General features: G+C 36.6%; 1 protein-coding gene across 2 annotated transcripts; it reads right to left on the reverse strand.

Moving 5' to 3' along the window:
- Positions 1 to 175: 175 nt before the first annotated feature.
- On the reverse strand, positions 176 to 19,139 carry kcna10a (potassium voltage-gated channel, shaker-related subfamily, member 10a). 2 transcript variants are annotated; one of them, XM_028027513.1, is made up of 2 exons: positions 18,845 to 19,139; positions 176 to 3,625 (listed from the first exon to the last, which is right to left on the reverse strand). In XM_028027513.1, exon 2 carries the CDS (start codon positions 3,439 to 3,441, stop codon positions 1,717 to 1,719), a length of 1,725 nt encoding a protein of 574 aa, XP_027883314.1. In that variant the 5' UTR covers positions 3,442 to 3,625; positions 18,845 to 19,139; the 3' UTR covers positions 176 to 1,716. The 2 variants fall into 2 exon arrangements, 1 of the variants encoding a protein (XP_027883314.1); XR_003596848.1 differs by lacking the exon at positions 176 to 3,625 and adding an exon at positions 3,644 to 4,155.
- Between the last annotated feature and the right edge of the window lie 819 nt (positions 19,140 to 19,958).

A 19,958-nucleotide genomic window follows, 5' to 3' on the forward strand; every position in this document is an offset into this window, starting at 1 on the left:
ATTTAAGTTTTATTTTAGAACTTTGGTTGTATTGGGGCTGCGACAGACTGGCGACCTGTCCAGGGTGTACCCCGCCTCTCGCCCGGAACGTAGCTGGAGATGGGCACCAGCAACCCTCCCGACCCCATTGGGGACAAGGGTGAACAGAAAATGGATGGATGGATGGATGGGTTGTATTGGGTAAGACCTGGCCATACTTCCAATCAAAATAAGTTTATCCTTAGCAACATTTTAGGGTTGACTGAACAAGTAATGTTTTCAAACCAAAATAATATACCAAAATTTGGACAGATATCTGATAAGATCTTGGTCAGTTTATAAAAGCATGGGTTTTGCAGTAAAATTTTATTGTATAATGCCTTGAAAGGCTGTTCAATCACAGTGGTTTTTCAAAGGGGTTTGTTGGGTGGGATTGGAAACACTAATTCTTCAACTCTTGCTACACATTCACAAACAAATATAGACCTGGGCTTTGATTCAACCCATTCCATCACATAGTATTTAAGCTCACTGTCCTCCTGGATAATGAACCTCCAAGTCTTCTGTTGTCATAATAGATTTTTATCAAGAATTGCCTGTACGTAGCTCCATCCATTATTCAGTAATCTCTTACCACCTTTCCCGATACTGTGAAGAAAAGCATGTCTACAGCATGATGCTGCCAACACTGCAATTGAAATATAGTGGTGTATTTTTTGCATGTAGGTCAAAACGTTACATTCTAACCTGGTCAAAACAACGTATTGTTTGATGTGTTCCCAATATGGCTTTTGGCATTTTGCAAGCAGGACTCCTAATGGAGTCAATAATGGCTTTCTTTCAGCTACTCTTCCATGAGGATCAGATTTCCAGAGAGGATGATAGAACAGTCAACCTATCAGCTGACCTGATCTGTGGATTTTTAAGGTTTCCACAGTGTTACCATGGGCTTCTGGCTGCTTTTTTAATGAATGCTCTCCTTGTATGGTCTGTTGGTTGATCTGGATGACAGTGGTGGGTTTAAAGTCTTGCCATACTACCTCTTCACAATTCTGCATTAGTTTGTTTTAGTTCACCATATAGGGTTTTAATAAAAATATACTGAGGCCTGTAGTTGTAACATGACCAAATCTGTAAAAGTTCAAAGAATATGACTACTTTTGCAGAGCATTATATATATTTAATTAGTGGTCATCGTTATGATCATCTTTAGCTACATTTGACATTAAATGTCTGAAAATTGTGTTGTAAATAAAGATATGTGCATAAATATCTTTTAACCAAAATAAGCTAAGGTTGAGAGAAATAATGGCAAAGTTTATGAAAAAAACAATGTTAAAAATGAAACTGTTTAACACTTAATTTGCATCTTGAATGATAGTAATGAAAGATTTACATATCTAAAGCGACAACAAACAGTGAAGTTAACCTAAAATAGTGAAGAATGACAAAAATTCCTAAACAATAACAGTGAATTTTCAGGTAAATCCACAAAGTGCCATTTTCATACAAAAATAAATAAATAAATAAATAAATAAATAAATACAAGAGGTAAGTCTGGTACACCCTGTTTGTTGCTATAAAACATTTTTTCACCAAAAGAATAAGTATTTATTCAATCTTAAATTCATTCTTTGGACTCATTCTCACTAAAATTTAATTCGTTTTATGTTTCCACTATTTTTGCTGCTTGATTGAAAAGTTCTTTCTTAGTCAGCAGTGTTTCTCCTTTTCCTGTCAGATACCATTGACCTTATTAACTGAAGGATTGCTACCCTGTTTGGTACTTTCTTCTGCCTTTATGGCTTGCTCAAGAGCCTCTGTCATGGGAACCTTGTCCTCTGCTTCTGTCTCTCTGTGGTAGAAGTAGTTGAAGTTGGAGACAATGACAGGAACAGGCAAAGCAATTGTCAACACACCAGCTATTGCACACAGTGTGCCCACCACTTTTCCCCCAAGTGTGATAGGACACATGTCTCCATAACCTACAGTTGTCATGGTCACCACAGCCCACCAGAACCCATCAGGAATGCTGACAAACTGTGTGTCAGGGTCATCTACTTCAGCAAAGTAGATGGCACTGGAGAAAAGAATAACTCCAATGAAAAGAAAGAAGATGAGCAAACCAAGCTCCCGCATGCTTGCTTTTAGAGTTTGTCCCAAGATCTGCAGTCCCTTTGAGTGACGTGACAGCTTGAAAATACGGAAGACTCTGACCAAGCGGATGATACGCAAAATGGCCAAAGACATGTTCTGTCCTGAGCTCTCCTGAGGGGTTGTGGCCAGTTCTGTCATCAAAGTTACAAAATAGGGGATAATGGATATAATGTCGATCATGTTCATGAGGTTGTGGAAAAACTCACTTTTGCTCGGGCACACCACAAACCGAACAATCAACTCAAAGGCAAACCAAGCTATGCAGACAGTTTCAACAAAAAAGAAAGGATCGGATAATGTTTTGAGCTTTGCACCAGCTAAAGAGCCAGAGTGGGATGCTTTGGACTGGTTGACATGTTGAACCACTCTTGGAAAAAAGAGTTCAGTGTCATCTCTGAACTCTGGCAGTGTCTCCATGCAGAATATGATGATAGATATGACAATGACCAAGACAGAAACTAGCGCTACACCCCGTGCTGCATTGGAGCTCTCTGGGTATTCAAACAGGAGCCAAAATTGCCTATGGATTTCATTTTTAGGGAGAGGTATGTCAACATCTTTTATGAATCCTTCATCTTCTCTGAACTGTTCCATAGCTTCATGTCCGAGCTCATAGAATACAATTTCATCAGCAAACACATCAAGGGGAACATTAGCTGGTCTTCTAATTTTGCCGCCAGACTGATAGTAATACAAGATCCCATCAAAACTTGGTCGATTCCGATCGAAGAAGTATTCATTCCTCATTGGATCAAAGTACTCTGTCCTCTTAAAGGGGTCTCCAAGAAGTGTTTCAGGGAACTGGTCCAGTGTTTTGAGCTGTGTCTCAAAGCGAAGACCAGCTATGTTGATGATGACTTTCTGGTCTCCATCATCCAACCCTCTTTTATCTGCAAACAGATCCTCACAGCACTCCTTCGTGAGCCGACTGAAGATTGTTTCACTTTCCTTCATGCCTTCACTGTTTAACAGCAGCTTCCAGTTGGAGATAATGCTGGCACAACTACTGCGACCCTTTCTGCTTGGTGATGGCATCACTGGTGACTGAGGTACTTCCAGTCTCTGCGTTGGTGGAATGGGTGAAGAGGAGGTGGATTCCCAAATGTAGGAGGGCATTGGGCTGTAATGTGAAGGGTTGGAGGAGAGTTGATGGGGTCGTTGACGGTTATTGATGTCAGAGCTGTTTTGCTCTGGAGGAACATCCACTGTGAGAGCTGTTGTCTCATCAGCATAGGTGTCAATCTCATCCTCAAGGGTGCCATTAATGTCCTCCAGGCTCTCAAAGTCAACCAGGGCCACCTCCATGGCTGGGGTTCAGCCAGTGCAATGCCTTAAAACTACCAGGATAAGAGAATCTCACACTTTGAGTAACAGAGGGATAACTCAGTTGTCAAAATATGTAGCAGCATCAGCCCACCAGAGTTGAGTCTTTAGGAAGACTCATAGGACAAACAGGAAGCCATTGCTGTTCTTAGCTTTCCTTCAACACCTATAAAAGAAAAGACAGAGTAAAGAGAATTTGTCAGTTTTGATTAGTGGTTAAAGACTTTTTATACATTACCTTTCTTAAGGTAAGAATATTACCATATCTAAAAATGCCTTATTTTATCTTTGATTGTTTCATAGAAGATTGCCTTCTTTTTGGAAATGGCATAATAGAAAAATCAGCAGCAAAGGAAGAAGTCAATCTCAATGGCATAACTTTGATTACGAATACTTTTCAACATGTTTCTACAGCCTTTTGAAGTTGCAATTATGGACCTTAGGAGTGGATGTTGCCGTTATTAGCACTGTTATCATGTGCTCTTTTTCAGTACTCTGGTTTCCTCCTAAAGTTCATAAACCCGCACATTATGTTAATCAGTCTCTCAAAGTTGTCTTGAGAGAGTGTGTGAAGGTAAGAATGATAGTTTTTCCTATGTGTGTGTACTGGCCTGAAAAAGAATGGCGATTTGTCCAAGTTGTACCCTGCATCATATTCAATAACTACTGTAGATAGGCACCAGTCCCTCTGTGATACTGCAAGAATAAGGAGATAAAGACAATGGATGGAAAATAATTTTGATAAATTTTAAGAGATGTTTTAAAATTTCTGAACTGAAGAAATACACATATTTTCATGCCATACCAGTGTTTATTTTAAGTTATCAGGTCAAACATTTGATTTCTTGTAATGTAAAAATAAGTAAATAATCAGACAAATATTTGCTAATTATTTTTCATTTTATCTAAGTTTGTAGTAGTGTACACCTGAGCACCTGAAAGGAAACATAAGTGTACCCTTTGTAGTGCCCTCACTACAAGCTACACAAGGACAGGGTAGTACAAGGTAACCATGGCTTTGCATAAATTAATGCATAATTAATTGGGGTAAAGTAATAGCATGGGTCTCCCTTCTTCCAGACAAGACATTTAAACTGCACAATGCCTTGTAATTTCCAGAGGCCATGATACTGGAAACCTTTGTCATTTGTGATTACACTTAACTACCCTTGATTGCGTACAATTTAACTGGTCTAAAAAAGGCATAAAATAGAAATAGTTGATTGTGTAATAAGATGGCACCATGTCCCTGGAAACACATAATACTGCTCCTTTAAGTGACTAAATATGTGATTGAAATGTCTGCAGATGTTTAATTAAAGACTTCAGAGATGAATCAACACCTAAAACCAGCAATGCTGATTCCAGCCCTGCTCTGCAAGAAATAAGCAAAAAGCAAGTGAATGAGGAGAATGACATGGAAATTGTTGGGAAGATTAATGTGGGTGGAAGAACTGGGTGGGAAGAGAACTGTGCTGCAAAAAAGGGAAAGTGACAATGAGACAAAATGGGAGCTGTGATGTGGGTGGATGGATAGACGGGATGATGAGAAAGAACCTCTGGCAAGGAAAGAGGAATTATTTATCACAAGGAAGGAAATATATAATGAATAGGGCATGAAGGAAGCAAAAAAGATTACTATCACAGGATATAAATCAACCAGTCTGCTGTAAACACAAATACTTAGTTTTAATTTTCCAGTATATTCGTGATTAACAAACATGTTTGCTCAGTTTCAGAAAATCAAATAGCATTTCATCTTTTGCAGTGTAACATCTTTGAAAATGTATTTGTATTGCCTGCCTTTTCAATTCTGCTGTAAAAGATTAAAAGGATAATCAAACCCTCACATTCAGATCCAGTTACATACAATCCTATTTATTTGAAAACCATGCAATTAAACTAATCCCAATGCCATAAGATCTAGTTTAAAATCCAATTTCAGTCAAATCCAACCCAATAATATTCTGGTACTCTGTTCCAATAATGTCATGAATTCAGCAAGTAATATTAGAATTAAACAAAAATGGTGTGAATTTATCATCTGTCTATATATAAAACAGTGTGCTCACAATGACTATATAGTCCTATTATTAATAGTTAAATATTATACTGACCCCAAGCTCTCCAGGACTCAAAACACTGTACTGAAACAAAGTATACAAAACTATTCAAAAAGATTTGGACAACTACTAAAAAATAACATACACTATAAAATGGAAATGCATAAAAATGTTTGAAATTTATCCTAGAATAAACTTAATATACTTTACACATATAAACCCAGTAAAAGCTGACCTCTCCGAGGTCAGCAAAAAATGTCCTTTTTTTGAGCATCCATTTCACGGAATAAGGCAAGGCAAGGCAAGTTTATTTATATAGCACTTTAAAACAGTACCACTGACCAAAGTGCTGTACAATCACAAGATTAAACAAATAAAAATCAAAATTAAAACACATCAAAACCAACAATGCAGTGACGTAAAACACTCTATATAATACATAAACATACCCAGATAAATACAGACAAGCAGCATCTCAAACTGAATCAAAGGCCAACCGAAAAAAGTAAGTCTTAAGAGCAGATTTAAAAATTGCTAAAGAGGGGGCCTGTTTTACCAACATAGGTAAAGAATTCCAAAGTTTGGGAGCTGCAACAGCAAAGGCCCTGTCTCCTCTCTGCCTCCTGGAAGTCCTCGGCACCTCCAGGTTCATTTGGCTCGCTGATCTAAGAGCTCGAATAAACCCAATAGTACATCTTTTAAACAGGTTGTAAATCAGAGAAGTGCATAAACAACACAGATTTTACCTTCTTTTAAAAGATGCTCTCCAAATCTGGTCTTTGCAATATGGTAGAAAATTTCAACAACTAAAGAAAGATACAAGAATTATCTAAGTTCTACTCCTCCTGCAACTTCCTGCTGCTCTTCTGCTTTAGGCGAGAATGCTTTATCTTTCTTGGACTACACTGGGTAACCTTATGCTGAAGAAGAAACTGGAGCTGTGGCAAAGGCCAAACAAACCTACACACAGGCACGCATGCATACACACACTGATAAACACACAAACCCGCACTATTTCTGTGGCGTTTGTCTATATATATTGACATTCGTCCACACATGTCAACATACATACACACAGGAACAGATATATACCAGTGGACGGCTTTCTTAGATTTTAAATGGCTAGCAGTGTTATTTTTCTTATGAAGTGTGAGTGGTATCTTGTTTGGACAGAGGGGGTGTTCATGCGTGGCATATGCTGTCTATCAGTGATCTAAGTGATGTGCTCAAGACCTTCTAGACTGGAACGAGCCTCAGATTTCTCAATGCTTGACTCACTTACCTTACACACACATGCCCCTGTCGTATCAATATCTGACTTATTTACAGTATCACAATGAATATTTAATATCTTACTTCACAATGCACTTGTTCAATACTGGAGGGTAAACAGAATGATGGAGCTCCCTTTACACAGCCTTTCACTTTCAACACGTCCTTTATTACCACTATCTTTAAGCCTTTTAACTGCCCACTGTGTCTAAGCTGTGTATCTTCAGAGCATAAATCTTTAATGACCATGAGTTTAAATTACTGTTTAATATGTTCCAACATTAAATTGGAGAAACTGGATATCTGAGCTCTTAAAGGGGTCTCTGGATATTTTTTGGCAGCTAAATGTGAAGGATTTGGTATTATAATTCAATCCATTATGATCTTCTGAACATATCTCTGTTCTCTCATTGTAGAAATTATTTGCACAAAATGGTATGTATGGAAGCTGAGTCTAAAATTAAAGGGATGATGTGTACACTAAGACACATCACGTTATCGCTAATTATATATATATATATATATATATATATATATATATATATATATATTTTTTTTTTTTAACTTAAAAAATTTATATAATTTTTCTAAAAAACATTGTAATGTTCCAAAACCTTCAACATCTTTCTCTAAAGAATGTCAAAAATCCCAAGCTACTTTGTATCAATGTCAGTTCTTTTAAAGTAAGCTCATAGTAAAAATGTCCTCCCCCCTTTCAAAAGCAGTTAAATTATCAATTAAATTACTCATGCTTAAATTGATTCTACATTAAGATATTTAATTTGAATCCTGACAGCTCAAAACATTGAAGACTTGTTGTGTTGTTGGGGATTTATGTGGGTGTGTATGTGTAGGGGCTTTCCCTTTAAGAGGCGCAGGCCAGCTGCATGTCATGTGACTTCGGCCAGGAAGCCAAGCTGAGTTATATTTCATGTCACCCATGTGTTTAGTCAATCCATCCATCTTTGCCTGGACGAAGCATTGTGGGTAGGTTATGTTTAATGTATTATTATACATCATTATTTCTTACATCATTTCTGGTTGTTGAGGTGGATGTTAAATATGTTTGAATGTGTATTGTAGGAACAGTATTTAATTTGGTTATACTAAATTTGTATGTACATGCTTGTAAAAAGAATGTAAAGTCATGTATCCCCTTTTTGTGTGTTTCAGTTTCACACTTCCTTGAAGTCAATAAACCTGTGGACAAAGGTCAACTTTCCTCAGAGTCTTTGTGTCAGGGAAGAGTTTAGCTGTACTGTCTAGTTGCATTTCATATGGCGAAGGCAGTATAATTGTTGAAAACATTGTGTTGTGTGCTAATATTTATTTGCACGGTAAGCCTTACCAGATTACGCATAAACGTCCTAGTACAAAGAATAGACACTCAAAAAACTCAAACATTTCAGTAAAGTTTCTCTATGAGAATTTCATCAACAGCATAACTTCAAAATTATACTATACCCTCAATAAAATTACTCATATTCTGGCAAATGTAGCTTTGAAAACATTTTTATTCACACAAGAAGTTTGTTTCTCATGGAAAATGAGAAAGATAGTCCTCAAAAGTTAATAAAACCAAATGAACTTATCAGTGCTGTTTAGAAAATAAAACCTCGTGAGTTATAAAATCTCTTATGACATCTGATCCACTAAAACAGCCCCACTCCCTTTACCCCTTTCTTTCCTCCCAGTGCTGGACAAGGATTAAAAAAACTCCACATTGATAACAATATAGTAATTTAGATTAAAAAAACAAAGAAAAAATATGGTGAAGCATGCTGAGCTGAGCTGCGCACTTCAGTAAGCTATTCCCTGTGAATTTATTACATGTGGGTAAACACGAGCAGATGTTCTGGCAAATCTAGCTTAAGCCAATCCCTTGCTGGCTGGTTTGCTTAAAAATGAATATATTCGGTATTTAACAATGTCAAAAGGTATACAGTTGAAACCGGATATTTACATACACAAAAAAAATGGTCACAAACACATTTTTTTCTCACTTTGCGAAGGAAGTAGTGGCTTCTTCTTCACTGAAAGGCCTTTCAGCCCACGTAGACACAGGACTTGTTTCACAGTGGATAATGAATGTCTCTTACCAGCTTCATCCAGCATCTTCACAAATTCTTTAGCTTTTGTTCTGGGGTCAAACTGCACATTTTGGACCACAATCCATTCATCTCTGAAATTCATCACATTTATTGTGCAGCTGCACAATTCTGTTCCTGATATCTTGGCTGGTTTCTTTTGACTGTGTCAAAAAAGAAAGCATTATATTTAAAGTGTGGTCTTAAAATACATCTACAGGTGTGACTACAATCAACTCAAATGTGTCAAGTTAACCAAACGTTTGTGGAAGGAAGCCCAAAAAGTTTAACCCAAGTCATGCTATGTATCTGGGAGAAGTATGAATAAAAGTATGAGTCGTAATTTAGTGTTCAAATAAAGAGCGGGGTTTTTTTTGTGCTACATTTCATGTAAAGATATTAAAGGTTTTTTTCATCAGTTTTTATTGTGTCCTTGTGTTACAGTATTGTTTAAAATTATGTTACATATACATTCATCCAAATCTTAAACAAAAAGACTTTCATGCGACTTAATTTAACTTTGCATCAGATTATTTGTACCTCAATTAAACAGTAACAAACAGTAATATGCTTTTAATTTTTGGAGATGTTTGACTGCACGCATCCCGTTGCTAATAATTTATAATTTTCTCCAGTGATACATTAGTTCATCTACTAGTTTCCTATTTTAACTGTCCACAGGAAGCTTTTAATTTATCAAGAAGAGATTTACTTTTGTGATGTTTTGTTCCAATGCGTGTGTGTGTGTCTGTGTGTGTACATGCCTTGTCAGAAAGCCAAGGGAGGATTTTGGTCCCAGCTGCTCTGCACTGAGACTTGGCCTGCGGCCTGTAGACACACCCATGTCAACATCAGCAGCTTACAGCTTATAAATGCCTTGCAGGGATGACACATCAACTAACCAAGCTGTTCTCGAAAGACATATGGAGTGGAAAGCCACAGTGAGAGGAAAATAATTTTCAGATGTCTTCTAATAGTTACGTTTTCTTCAATTCAGCTTGCATCAGTCATCTAAACTAGTGTCGTAAGCTATTGAATTTGCTAAATGGATTCCCAAAGTTTTACTGTCCCTTACAATTATTGTAAATAAGGATCAGAGATCAGTCAAAGTTTGATCATAAAGAGAATTCCCAAACACACAGCTAAGATAAGGGGAATCTGTTTGACAGGGGAACCTGCCAAATGCTATCATTTCTGTTTCATAAGTGTCTTCCTGCTCTACCCACAGTGGAAAACACATATGTTTGGATAACTGATCAATCTGAATCTAGTTTAGTTATGTGAATGTACAGGAAGGAGGAAAATTATAACACTTTTGAAGGCAAAGCTGTTAGTACCCCACCTGGGTAGAGTAAGGGAACTACTGTAGTGTCGTATCTAGAGTCACTTGCGAAAGCTGTAGCAACTTTTGGCACTGGTAAAAGTTGCCAACGAAGATTAGGAAATGCTATTTTAAGTTGCTTCAGACTTCCTGCTGTGATTGGTTATTTGTTCATTTATTTATTTACGTCCCAGGCATGCATGTGGAATAGGAGCAGCTTTAAAACAGGATTTTTACTAGTGTTAATATTTTACAATGGAGAAAAAAAAAATCATTGGAGTCTCTGTAAATGAGATTTTGGATCTCAATGAGTTTGAATAAATAAAGGTCATATAAATAAATAGAAAAAACATGTTAAACTGTATTTACTGCAGAAAAATATGCTTTCTCTATTTAGTTAAAAGGTGTCTAAACCTGTAAAAGAGTACAAAAGTGTTAAGTTAGAGTGTAATCAGTAATTGAAAAAAGATCAGATTTCTGAATGTTTCTGATCAAAAATTCGCCAATTTCATCAACCAGCTGATTTATTCATACATCTCCAACAACAGATACTTAATTATGCAATGCTTTGCGGTTGGTTAGATCACTTGCTGCTATGTTTTTGCACAAAGTGTTAACACTTTATCCACTACAATTGCAGTGAACGTTGCATTTACATTAATTTGATTTTAATACTTAAGTGCTGTGCTGGATCAGCCAAGTGCTGATCCAGCACTTGGCACTCAATGCCAGGTAATGGGCACCTGGCACCACACAACATGTTTGTTGTGTGGGGTGTTACATTTGACCCCTGATGTCCCATATTCGAATCTAATTTGGTTTGAAAGCATTAGAGGGAAGTCAGATGTCACATCCTCCAATTAAACAGTGTTTAAGGGATCATTTTTTAACATTCTAGCATGACACATCTCAGGACCTAATGTTGTTTGTTCAATTACTAATTATTCTGCTCAGCTTTGGAGAACAATATGGGCCTGGTGCTATTGCTGGGTGATCAATGTATAAAATGCCATGTTTTTTTTTTTCTCTTGGGGGAAAAAAAGATGTAGTAGAGCATCGCCACTCGGAACTTGGAAGAGAGAATTGTAAAAACCCATATTCTAAATACAAGTAGAAAATAGGAAGTTTTCCATTTGAAATCATAAAATACAACATGTTATACTATCGGTGCTTATTTACTTTTCATCTCTTTCTTCCCTGAGTACAGAACTGCCTGGCTCACCAGCTCAATGGTATCTGTGATGATCCAGTGGAAGAGATTCCTCGGCTTATAGCACTGAGCTGCCTATCCTGCATTAATCTGCTTAATAGGGCGAAAATTCTGATCCAAAAATACCAGCCCAACCAGCCAAAGCACTCCTACAACTTGGGACTCCCCCTGTCCCACACACACCATTGCATTAGTGTCCCAACAATCGTTGAGTAGGAGACCCTGTACACCCAGGGTACCAGTCTATCACAGGACCGGCACAGAGACACATGAAACAGATTTGTGATTATTAGGTGTTTGAAAACCAAATTAAATGTCTGGAGTTTGAGATCACAACACACAGCAAATTTAGGAATTAATACAAATAACTGGATTATAGCTTGCAGAGAGAACAACAAAGACAATTCCAGTGGTTTTTAGAAGGTTTTTGGAAAACTGCAACAATTAATTTAAATGCAGGAGTGGAAAATGCCCTTGCTCTGTGCATAAACAACATAGAGGATCCCCGATTCCTCTGACAGAAAGTTGTAATGACAAATCTTATGGGATTGATATCTAAGCTGGGTTGAAATTGTGCAATTACAACATGAAAAACTGACTCTTTAAAGAAAGGCATTGCAATAGAAGATGTTCAGATGTTGGTATAGTTTTGTAGCAATTGACTGGAATTAGCCAACTCAAAATCATAACATCCACTAAAGCAGTATGTCAGGTTTTTCTTAATGTTTTTACTTTAAATTAAGAACACATTCAGGTTTCTGGAGTGTCTGCTTAGCATAGTAAGAGAAATGAGGAAACACCAGAAAAACACTAAACTTGCCCTTTAGTGTGAGTGTGTGCATAAATGATATGTCAATGTTGCATTTTGCCCTATAATTTTTAAATAGCTTTGGTCAAAGTTGATGTAAATTGTACACATTTGTTTCTGTCTAACCCATTTTGTAACCTAGAAACCATGCAATGCTATATCAGAAGTGATTCAAATTAATTAAACAGAGCATACCATGTGTATTAGAAAAATAATCAGGATTATTTAAACTCTATTTCCTACTTATTTATTTTTAACTTTATGCACAGAAACTGGGAATATGGCATACAGAGATTTGTTGTGTTCTTTATTTTTCTAAGTTGTTGTCCAGAGGTGAGAGTGAGATTAACACACACTTATCTTAACAAAGAGGTTAAGATGAACATCAGACCTGTCAGAACCATGAATTTGGTTCTCATTCACCGTTTTAATCTATTCTCAAGATCTTTCCCTGCACATCCCAGACAAAAGACATCTTACCAAAAAGTATTTTGGCAGCTTCTGGTATTGTTTTTTGAAAGGTGTTTGATGTTAGAAAGAGGTATTAGTAAATTAGCCAAGCAAAGCAGTAAAGTTTATTTTAACTGTATGCAATTGAGACCAGATATTTGCATGCATTGAATAAAAAGACATGTACAATTTTTTTTCTTGCCGTCTCAAGCTAAATTTGACAAATTTTTAATTGGTTTAGGTCAGTTAGAATTAATCATTTGTGTTTGCTAAATGCCAGAAAACGTAGTGAGAACATTTCTTTTTATTATTATTTTTTTTTAAAACTTCCTCTGAATTCAGTTATCCAAGTCATACATTTTAAAATGCATATTAGGTATGCATGCTTAAAACATTCTTACCAAGCAAATTGAAGGATGCTTCCCCGGTTTAAGCCTCATATATTTAGCATAGCGTTCCCTTGACTGTTGATATGTGAATAAACACCATGGTGTTTATTCACAAAAAGATGTCTGAGACATTCAGAAAGAAAGCTGTGACAGTTTATGACACTGGAATAAAAGGTTTAAATAGATGTCTAAAGAATTTGAAATAAATCATTCCACTGTATGGAAAATACTATAGGCTACAGTGGAGACCATGCAAAGCAACTGCTAACATGCCTAGCAGGCTAGTTTACACTGACATCTGACAACAAGATGCTAAAATTAGTTTTCAAAAACCATAAAATGTTATCGCAGGGCAGCTATAGCAAGTACTTGTAACTACTGGTATAAGTGCTTTCCTGCATATTCAGAAAGAGACAACAAATGTTTATCTTTCATTGGAAATGTGCAAGGAGGAACATGTGTTCAAAACAATCTGAAGGCAAGTCTTGAGATTTTCTCTTTAAAGAATAATCTACTAGCAAAATTACGTTTTACGAAGATAGGCCTACAAATGTTTTTACTCCTTCAATGTCAAATAGTTATTATTGAGGAATAATAATTTAACAACTGCACCAATAATATGTTTCTCAGGTTGTTTGCATAGAGAGAAAATGCCGTTTCCTATTTGGGTAAAAACACAAATCAGCAATAACATCTCTAACTGTTTTGACAAGGCATTTTCCACTGCAGGCACTGACTGATGCACCAGGCTGTTTCTATCTGCTAACACAGCCAACAGAACATGCCCACATATCCACCTAACCACAGGCCAGCCATTATAAAACCATTCCTCCAGCTGCAACTCTGTATCTATGACAGACAAGAGTACTAAAAAGCACTTTTGTACTCTTAGAATGAAATGTATCTTATTCTCTTATTTAATGCAAAAAACAAAACTCAAAATGAGCATGGTGATATTATTCACACACACATTTGTGACCCTCTATGATCTTTTATGTCTCTTGTATAATTTCAAACATGTTTTTTTTTTCCTTGTATGATGTATTTACCAATATACCTTTAAATTTGCTGTGCTCTAACAAGGCTCATTTACTCCTATTTGTTAATAAGCACAACCACAGGATTACACCGCAGCGTTTAATGTTACTTAGAAGCAATGAAGTGTATGCTCTCATCTGTTCTATCATGCACCCAGGTCACCTCATCCTCACCCTCTGGCATCAGTCTGGCACAGATGGGATTAAGGGTCTCTCATTTCCACAAATATTAAATTATTTTTCAGAAGCCTTTTTAGTGCTAGAACCAGACGGGGAAAATATGGACATCTGGTCTGACTCTATGACATATCACTAATCTCAGGTGGTGCACAAGCTAGCAACAGGCATGCTCACATATATCGCATAAACTGATACAAAACTGCACATGTACACAGGGTGAAGCCACATCTGCTCCTAAAATTACCACATGACACATACTGTACTACTTTATTTGACCCCTAAAGTCTTAAATGCATGGAAACACAGTCTGAGCAAGATCTTTAATAAGTATGTAGTTAATTAGGAAGCTGAATATATCTTTTAGCAGGTGGTCATCACAAGGTCACAGGTTCATCTGTTTACTATAGGTCATTTTAGAATTTTGCTGTCTCCATAATAATCCACTTGTCAACACTAGGATTACCTGCAGTGTAATCCGAAATGCAGTAGGTGCCACATTTTTTTAAGAAAAGGTTTTCTTTTTGTTTGTTTTTCCACACAGTCAAATACAACCAAGAGATGTTGAACTGAGAAACCTGGGGAAGTTCTCTCTCTTATAGAGCTACACAGAGAACTAATGCCAGTTTACAGAAAATGGCTTGTTGGGAGTATGTAACAGAGTAAAAGGTCCAGTACCTGGCCGGGGATTAAAACAAGGAAAGACTAACTACACGTGTCCATCTTTTCGAAAAATGTTTGTAACTTGGAAAACAAGGCTGATTATTTAACATTTCCATTGCACATGCACCAAGAGGCAGTTTGTTTATGTTTTGTCTGAAACTTGGCCAATATCCCTGACTTGATAATCCAGCTGGATGTGCGAACAGACAGCAATTAGATAGCTCCATTACATAACCTGAGCATCTTGGCTCGGAAACTCCTCTCTGAGCACAATAACAAAATGGTGAAATAAGTGGTGAGGATATACTGAAAACTCAGTTCCTGGAACATACATAATAACCACAGAGACAGTGGAGCAGACATGTTCACAAGTTTGCTTCCCCCCCAAGTCGAATCTACAGTCTCAAATGACAGAAACAAACATTTTCTCATCAAATGGATGCATCTACTCAGTCTATAACAATGTATTACAGTAGGCTGTGAATTCAGTTTCATCCTTACATTTCATCCTTAGACCTCATTTGAAACAAACACATCTTAAAGTTCAAAAGTCAGCATGAGGATCATGGCCTTAACTCAACCCCTTTAGCCCCAGACACGTTAATCAGGTGAATGGCGCAAATTTTAATCCACAATCTCAGAGCGTCCTGTGTAGGCACACATGGACTGTGATCTTGATAGAGCGACTTGTATGGTGTGCAAAGACAAAATCATCCATGATGGGGGTTAATTGAAAATCTATGTTCTGAAAAGATGAACTTAACCATTAAGCCTATTTCACATATTAAACAAAACAATGAACACAAATTAAGTCTTTAGTAGAGGAAACAAGTAGGACATCCTCCCTAAAATATCTAGTGTTATCTAGTGAAATGTTTGTTGAAGCCATCTAGCAGTCTCAGAAAAAAAGTCTGAGGAAAGCTTCCCTCAGCTTTCCTTTCATTATCAAATATCACTATGCAACATCACAAAAGTTAAAGTTCAAATCAACTTCAGATTTGTTTATCAGAAATGTATTAATGCAATAATGTTTTAGAATAGCTACCCTCTGTTTGTGCATTTTATAATGTTGAGTTAGTCAGGTCCTGCTGTAGCAAAGCCTTCCCAAACTACACTTCCTACTTTAGGTGTTGCTTTTTCTTTAAGGCTATAATTGCTTTATGCCAAATAGACACATTTTATTTGTATTCAAAGATCCTTAACCCACAAGTCTTGATTGGTATCTATATTATATCTGGCAAACTGTATCTGGCCTTTTTTGTTTTTTTAAGAAAACCAAGATTTAGTCCTTAACATTTCCCATTAAAATTGTGCAGTCTCTTTATGTTGTGCAGTCCTGCACTTTCATATCAACAGCAGTAAGAACCTGACATAAGTCATCCAATGACATTCTCAGGGTTTTGGAGACTTCTTTTAGCATCTTGCATTTGATCTGTTTGATCCTCAGGACCAGAAATAAGGAAAACTGTAATAATTAGCTTCTCTATTAGTGTTAAGTTGGTTTCCACTGTGAATATGTATAAATATTAAGGTATATTCAGTCTTTGGATTATTAATAAATGCATTCTTAGAGAGGATCTCAAGTATTTGTGGATTTTGGCTATTTGTGGGTAGATGTGATTCTTAAACCCAGTGAATAGCAGGGATTCACTGTACTGTAATTAAAACACTTAGGATATTAAGATAGTAAAATAAACCTTGCACCCAAAAAAATAACAGCAATTTTGCAATAACAGCAAAATAACAGCAATTAAATTGTTTTTAAATTTCACCCCAAGTGTTTCAAATGAAAAATCTCACAATATCTACTCATAAAAAATATAATTGAGACAGACCTAGAACTCAGAGGAGCTTGACACTTTACATTTCAGACCTTTAGAACCAAGTCAGAATATACAGATCTTACTAGAGACAGCTAAATGCTCTCTTTGTAGATTAAGGGATTAAGCAGCATTTCTCTTATTGAGTAAATCAGTGCATGTCAAGTAATCTAATCCTTGCAGTTTCCAGTCAGGGATTTTACTTGAAAACGGTCATATGACAATTTAAATTAATAAAACATGTGTAGGTTAAATGCAGTCCTGTCTGTGGCATGAAAGTAATTTCATATTTCTTGAAATCTAAAGATGGAAATATTATAGTTTCTGACATGTCAATTTATAATTCTTAGAGCATCAATACAATGTTACAATCCAGCAATCAAACTTAGAAATCACTGTTAAATGGAGAAGACAGTAGTTATTAATAGACTGTTTCTTTTTCCTTTTCATTTTTTATTTTTATTGTTCAGTAATATTAGTAAGGATAACCTCAGTTACAGTCTTTCAAGACTGGTAAGGAAAGATTAGCAACAACACATGCATAAAAAAGTATTTTATTTTGCTAAAACTGCATAAGACTATCTTAAGAGCCTTCTTGAGAAAGTACATTTTTTTTGCCCAGGTCTCTCTTGAAAATGAGATCTAGATCTCAACGGGGTTTACCTGGTTAAATAAAGGAATATATATAGGGATATATATATATATATATATATATATAAAGCTCCAAATGAAAAAGCTTGATTGTATCTAGGAAGCTTTAGTAGTTAAGTACTTCCTCAACAAAGCACGTCATTTTCAGAAAATACATTTCTTATAATTCATAGAGTTTCAAATAGAGATTGGGGTCTTCTATTCTTTTTGAAGGCCAAATACTCACTCCCAATCAATTTTATTATGCTCCACTGACTGTAAATACAAACTGCAAATCAGTCAATTACATGGTGGCAACTCAATCTGTCTATGCATCTGGATATGGTGCACTGCAAACCAAGCATCAGAATGGGTCAGAGTTGTTAGTAACAGACCTTTTTCAGAACTGCAGATGTACTGCTACGCTCACACAAAACCATCAACAAACTAGGGCTACACATTTATTGAATATTGTGATGTGGGTTTAATGATGTGAGGAACTTTTCTTGGTCAACTTTAATCTCCCTAATAATAGCTGAGTATAATTTCAATAAATGGGAAATTGACTGAATTTTGACACAGCCTTTCACAAATGTGAATGCTGTATGAATGTGTGCACATTCACATATGTGAACTCACTCATACACTGATGTGGAGATCATAGGCAAGTTGGGCTAAAGTGTCTCTACCCAGGGGGGCGTTGATATGTAGCTGAAGGAAGCTGGAATCAAATTCAGAAATTACAGAATGCAAAACAACTACTCTGTCCATTTCTGGACAACTCAAATTGTCTAATTAGTTTGGTGAGCGTGATATAATCTGAGCTTACTTTGCTACACAAGGCCTTTATCATCACAGACTCTCATCAGAGATGAGCAGCTGAAAAATCTACTGCAACCGTGTGATGCTATCACATCAATATAGATCAAAATCTTTGAGGAATGTTGATGACAACTTGTTAAAATTCACAAGCTACAAGAATTGAGGAAGCTGAATTGAGGACTTAAAGCTGTACTTAAAGGGCTACTTCATATTGTTGCAGTTGAGTATACAGTATATAAACATCTGAACTGGTTCCTATAACGTTTTGAGCAATATATCACAATTCTCTATCCAAAAATGCAAGCAACTGCTGTCATTTTTAAATATCACAAATAACTTCAGATGTAAAGTGTTTCTACATACAGCTTCTACATAGACTATACAGCTAATCAACAGTCTTTTAAAAAAAATCACAAATTAAGAAAGGACGCAAATGCAAAGGCACCTGCAGCACTGGCAAACGACACTCCCTGCTAACGAAAACGTGGGCAAACGTAAGTGATATCTGTTCTGTGGTTCTGATTGGATGGTTTTTTTTAATGTTTACTTGTTTATTTTTGCTTATCGGAACTAATATTCCCAATATAACAAACCTGTAGAACATAGTTGGCACATAAAATAAACATAACTGCCTACCTTTAAAAGAGAGAAGGTCCTGTGGACTTCAGGTATCGTTGGGAAAGTTTGCCCGAAGGCATTGTTAGTCTATGCGCACCGGATCGCCAGACCAAACGGCGCTTCCAGCCCTCCCAGCTACGACAGCTTGAGCTGGCGGGGTCACCGGCCAATCACTCACTGGGAGCAGATGTGAGTGATATAACCGCGTCATAATTACCCGTTGTTTAATTTGGCCAATTCCCTTACTTTGTAAAGTCCTTGTTTTTATTCGTCCACCAAATAAGGCTGCGCGGATTTCATCAGGGAGAGAGCGCGAGAGAGAGAAAGAGAGAGAGAAAGAGAGAGAGTTGTGTCCGAACATCTGTCAGTCTGCTCACAACACCACACTTGAACGGCTCAATATGGGTTTGTTTTCTGCAATCTTTTGAAGACTATTGTATTTGATTTGAAGAAATGCACGTATGCATCCTGGACAGTTTCTCAAATAACAGTCCTTTGCGCAGCTCTGTTTCTGTAGACAACTTTTTATCGACTTAATAGTTATCGTAAATGTAATGCACAGCTTTCTAAACTCTATGAAATGCAAAGTACTTAGAAAGCTATAGATCAAACATAAAATTTCCAAGGAGAGTGGAACTATAATTCATTATATTTGTCTGTTAAACAGCTGACCAGCAGACCATACTGTCCCTGCATTGTGAGTCTGCTTATATGTAGCAGCACCAGAAGAGGGCACCCGTGTGGCCTTGTGTTCATGTAGGCTAGATTTAAAACAACGCAGACTTTTCTGTTGTTTTCCTGTTCCTTGCTGTTCCACTAGCACAGTGGTTCTCAAATGGGGGTACGTGTACCCCTGGGGGTACGTGGAGGTACTGCAGGGGGTACGTGAAGCTTTTCAAAATATCTTTAAAAAATCAGTAGGCTCCTCATAATAAGTCTTAGGAAAAATTATTTTGTAAAAAGTTCGATAAAATATAAATGTGTGTTCATGCACTGAATTTTATATTCAGTATTTAGTTTCAATATCCTATAAAATAAAACAGTTTGACTGGTTTTATACCTTCCTGATGGTCACAGTCTTCTGTTTTTCTTTTTTGTTTAACCATGCAATGTTTGCAATATGGATGTATTT

Source organism: Xiphophorus couchianus, chromosome 1, assembly GCF_001444195.1.
Source record: "Xiphophorus couchianus chromosome 1, X_couchianus-1.0, whole genome shotgun sequence".
Taxonomy (NCBI): Eukaryota; Metazoa; Chordata; class Actinopteri; order Cyprinodontiformes; family Poeciliidae; genus Xiphophorus; species Xiphophorus couchianus.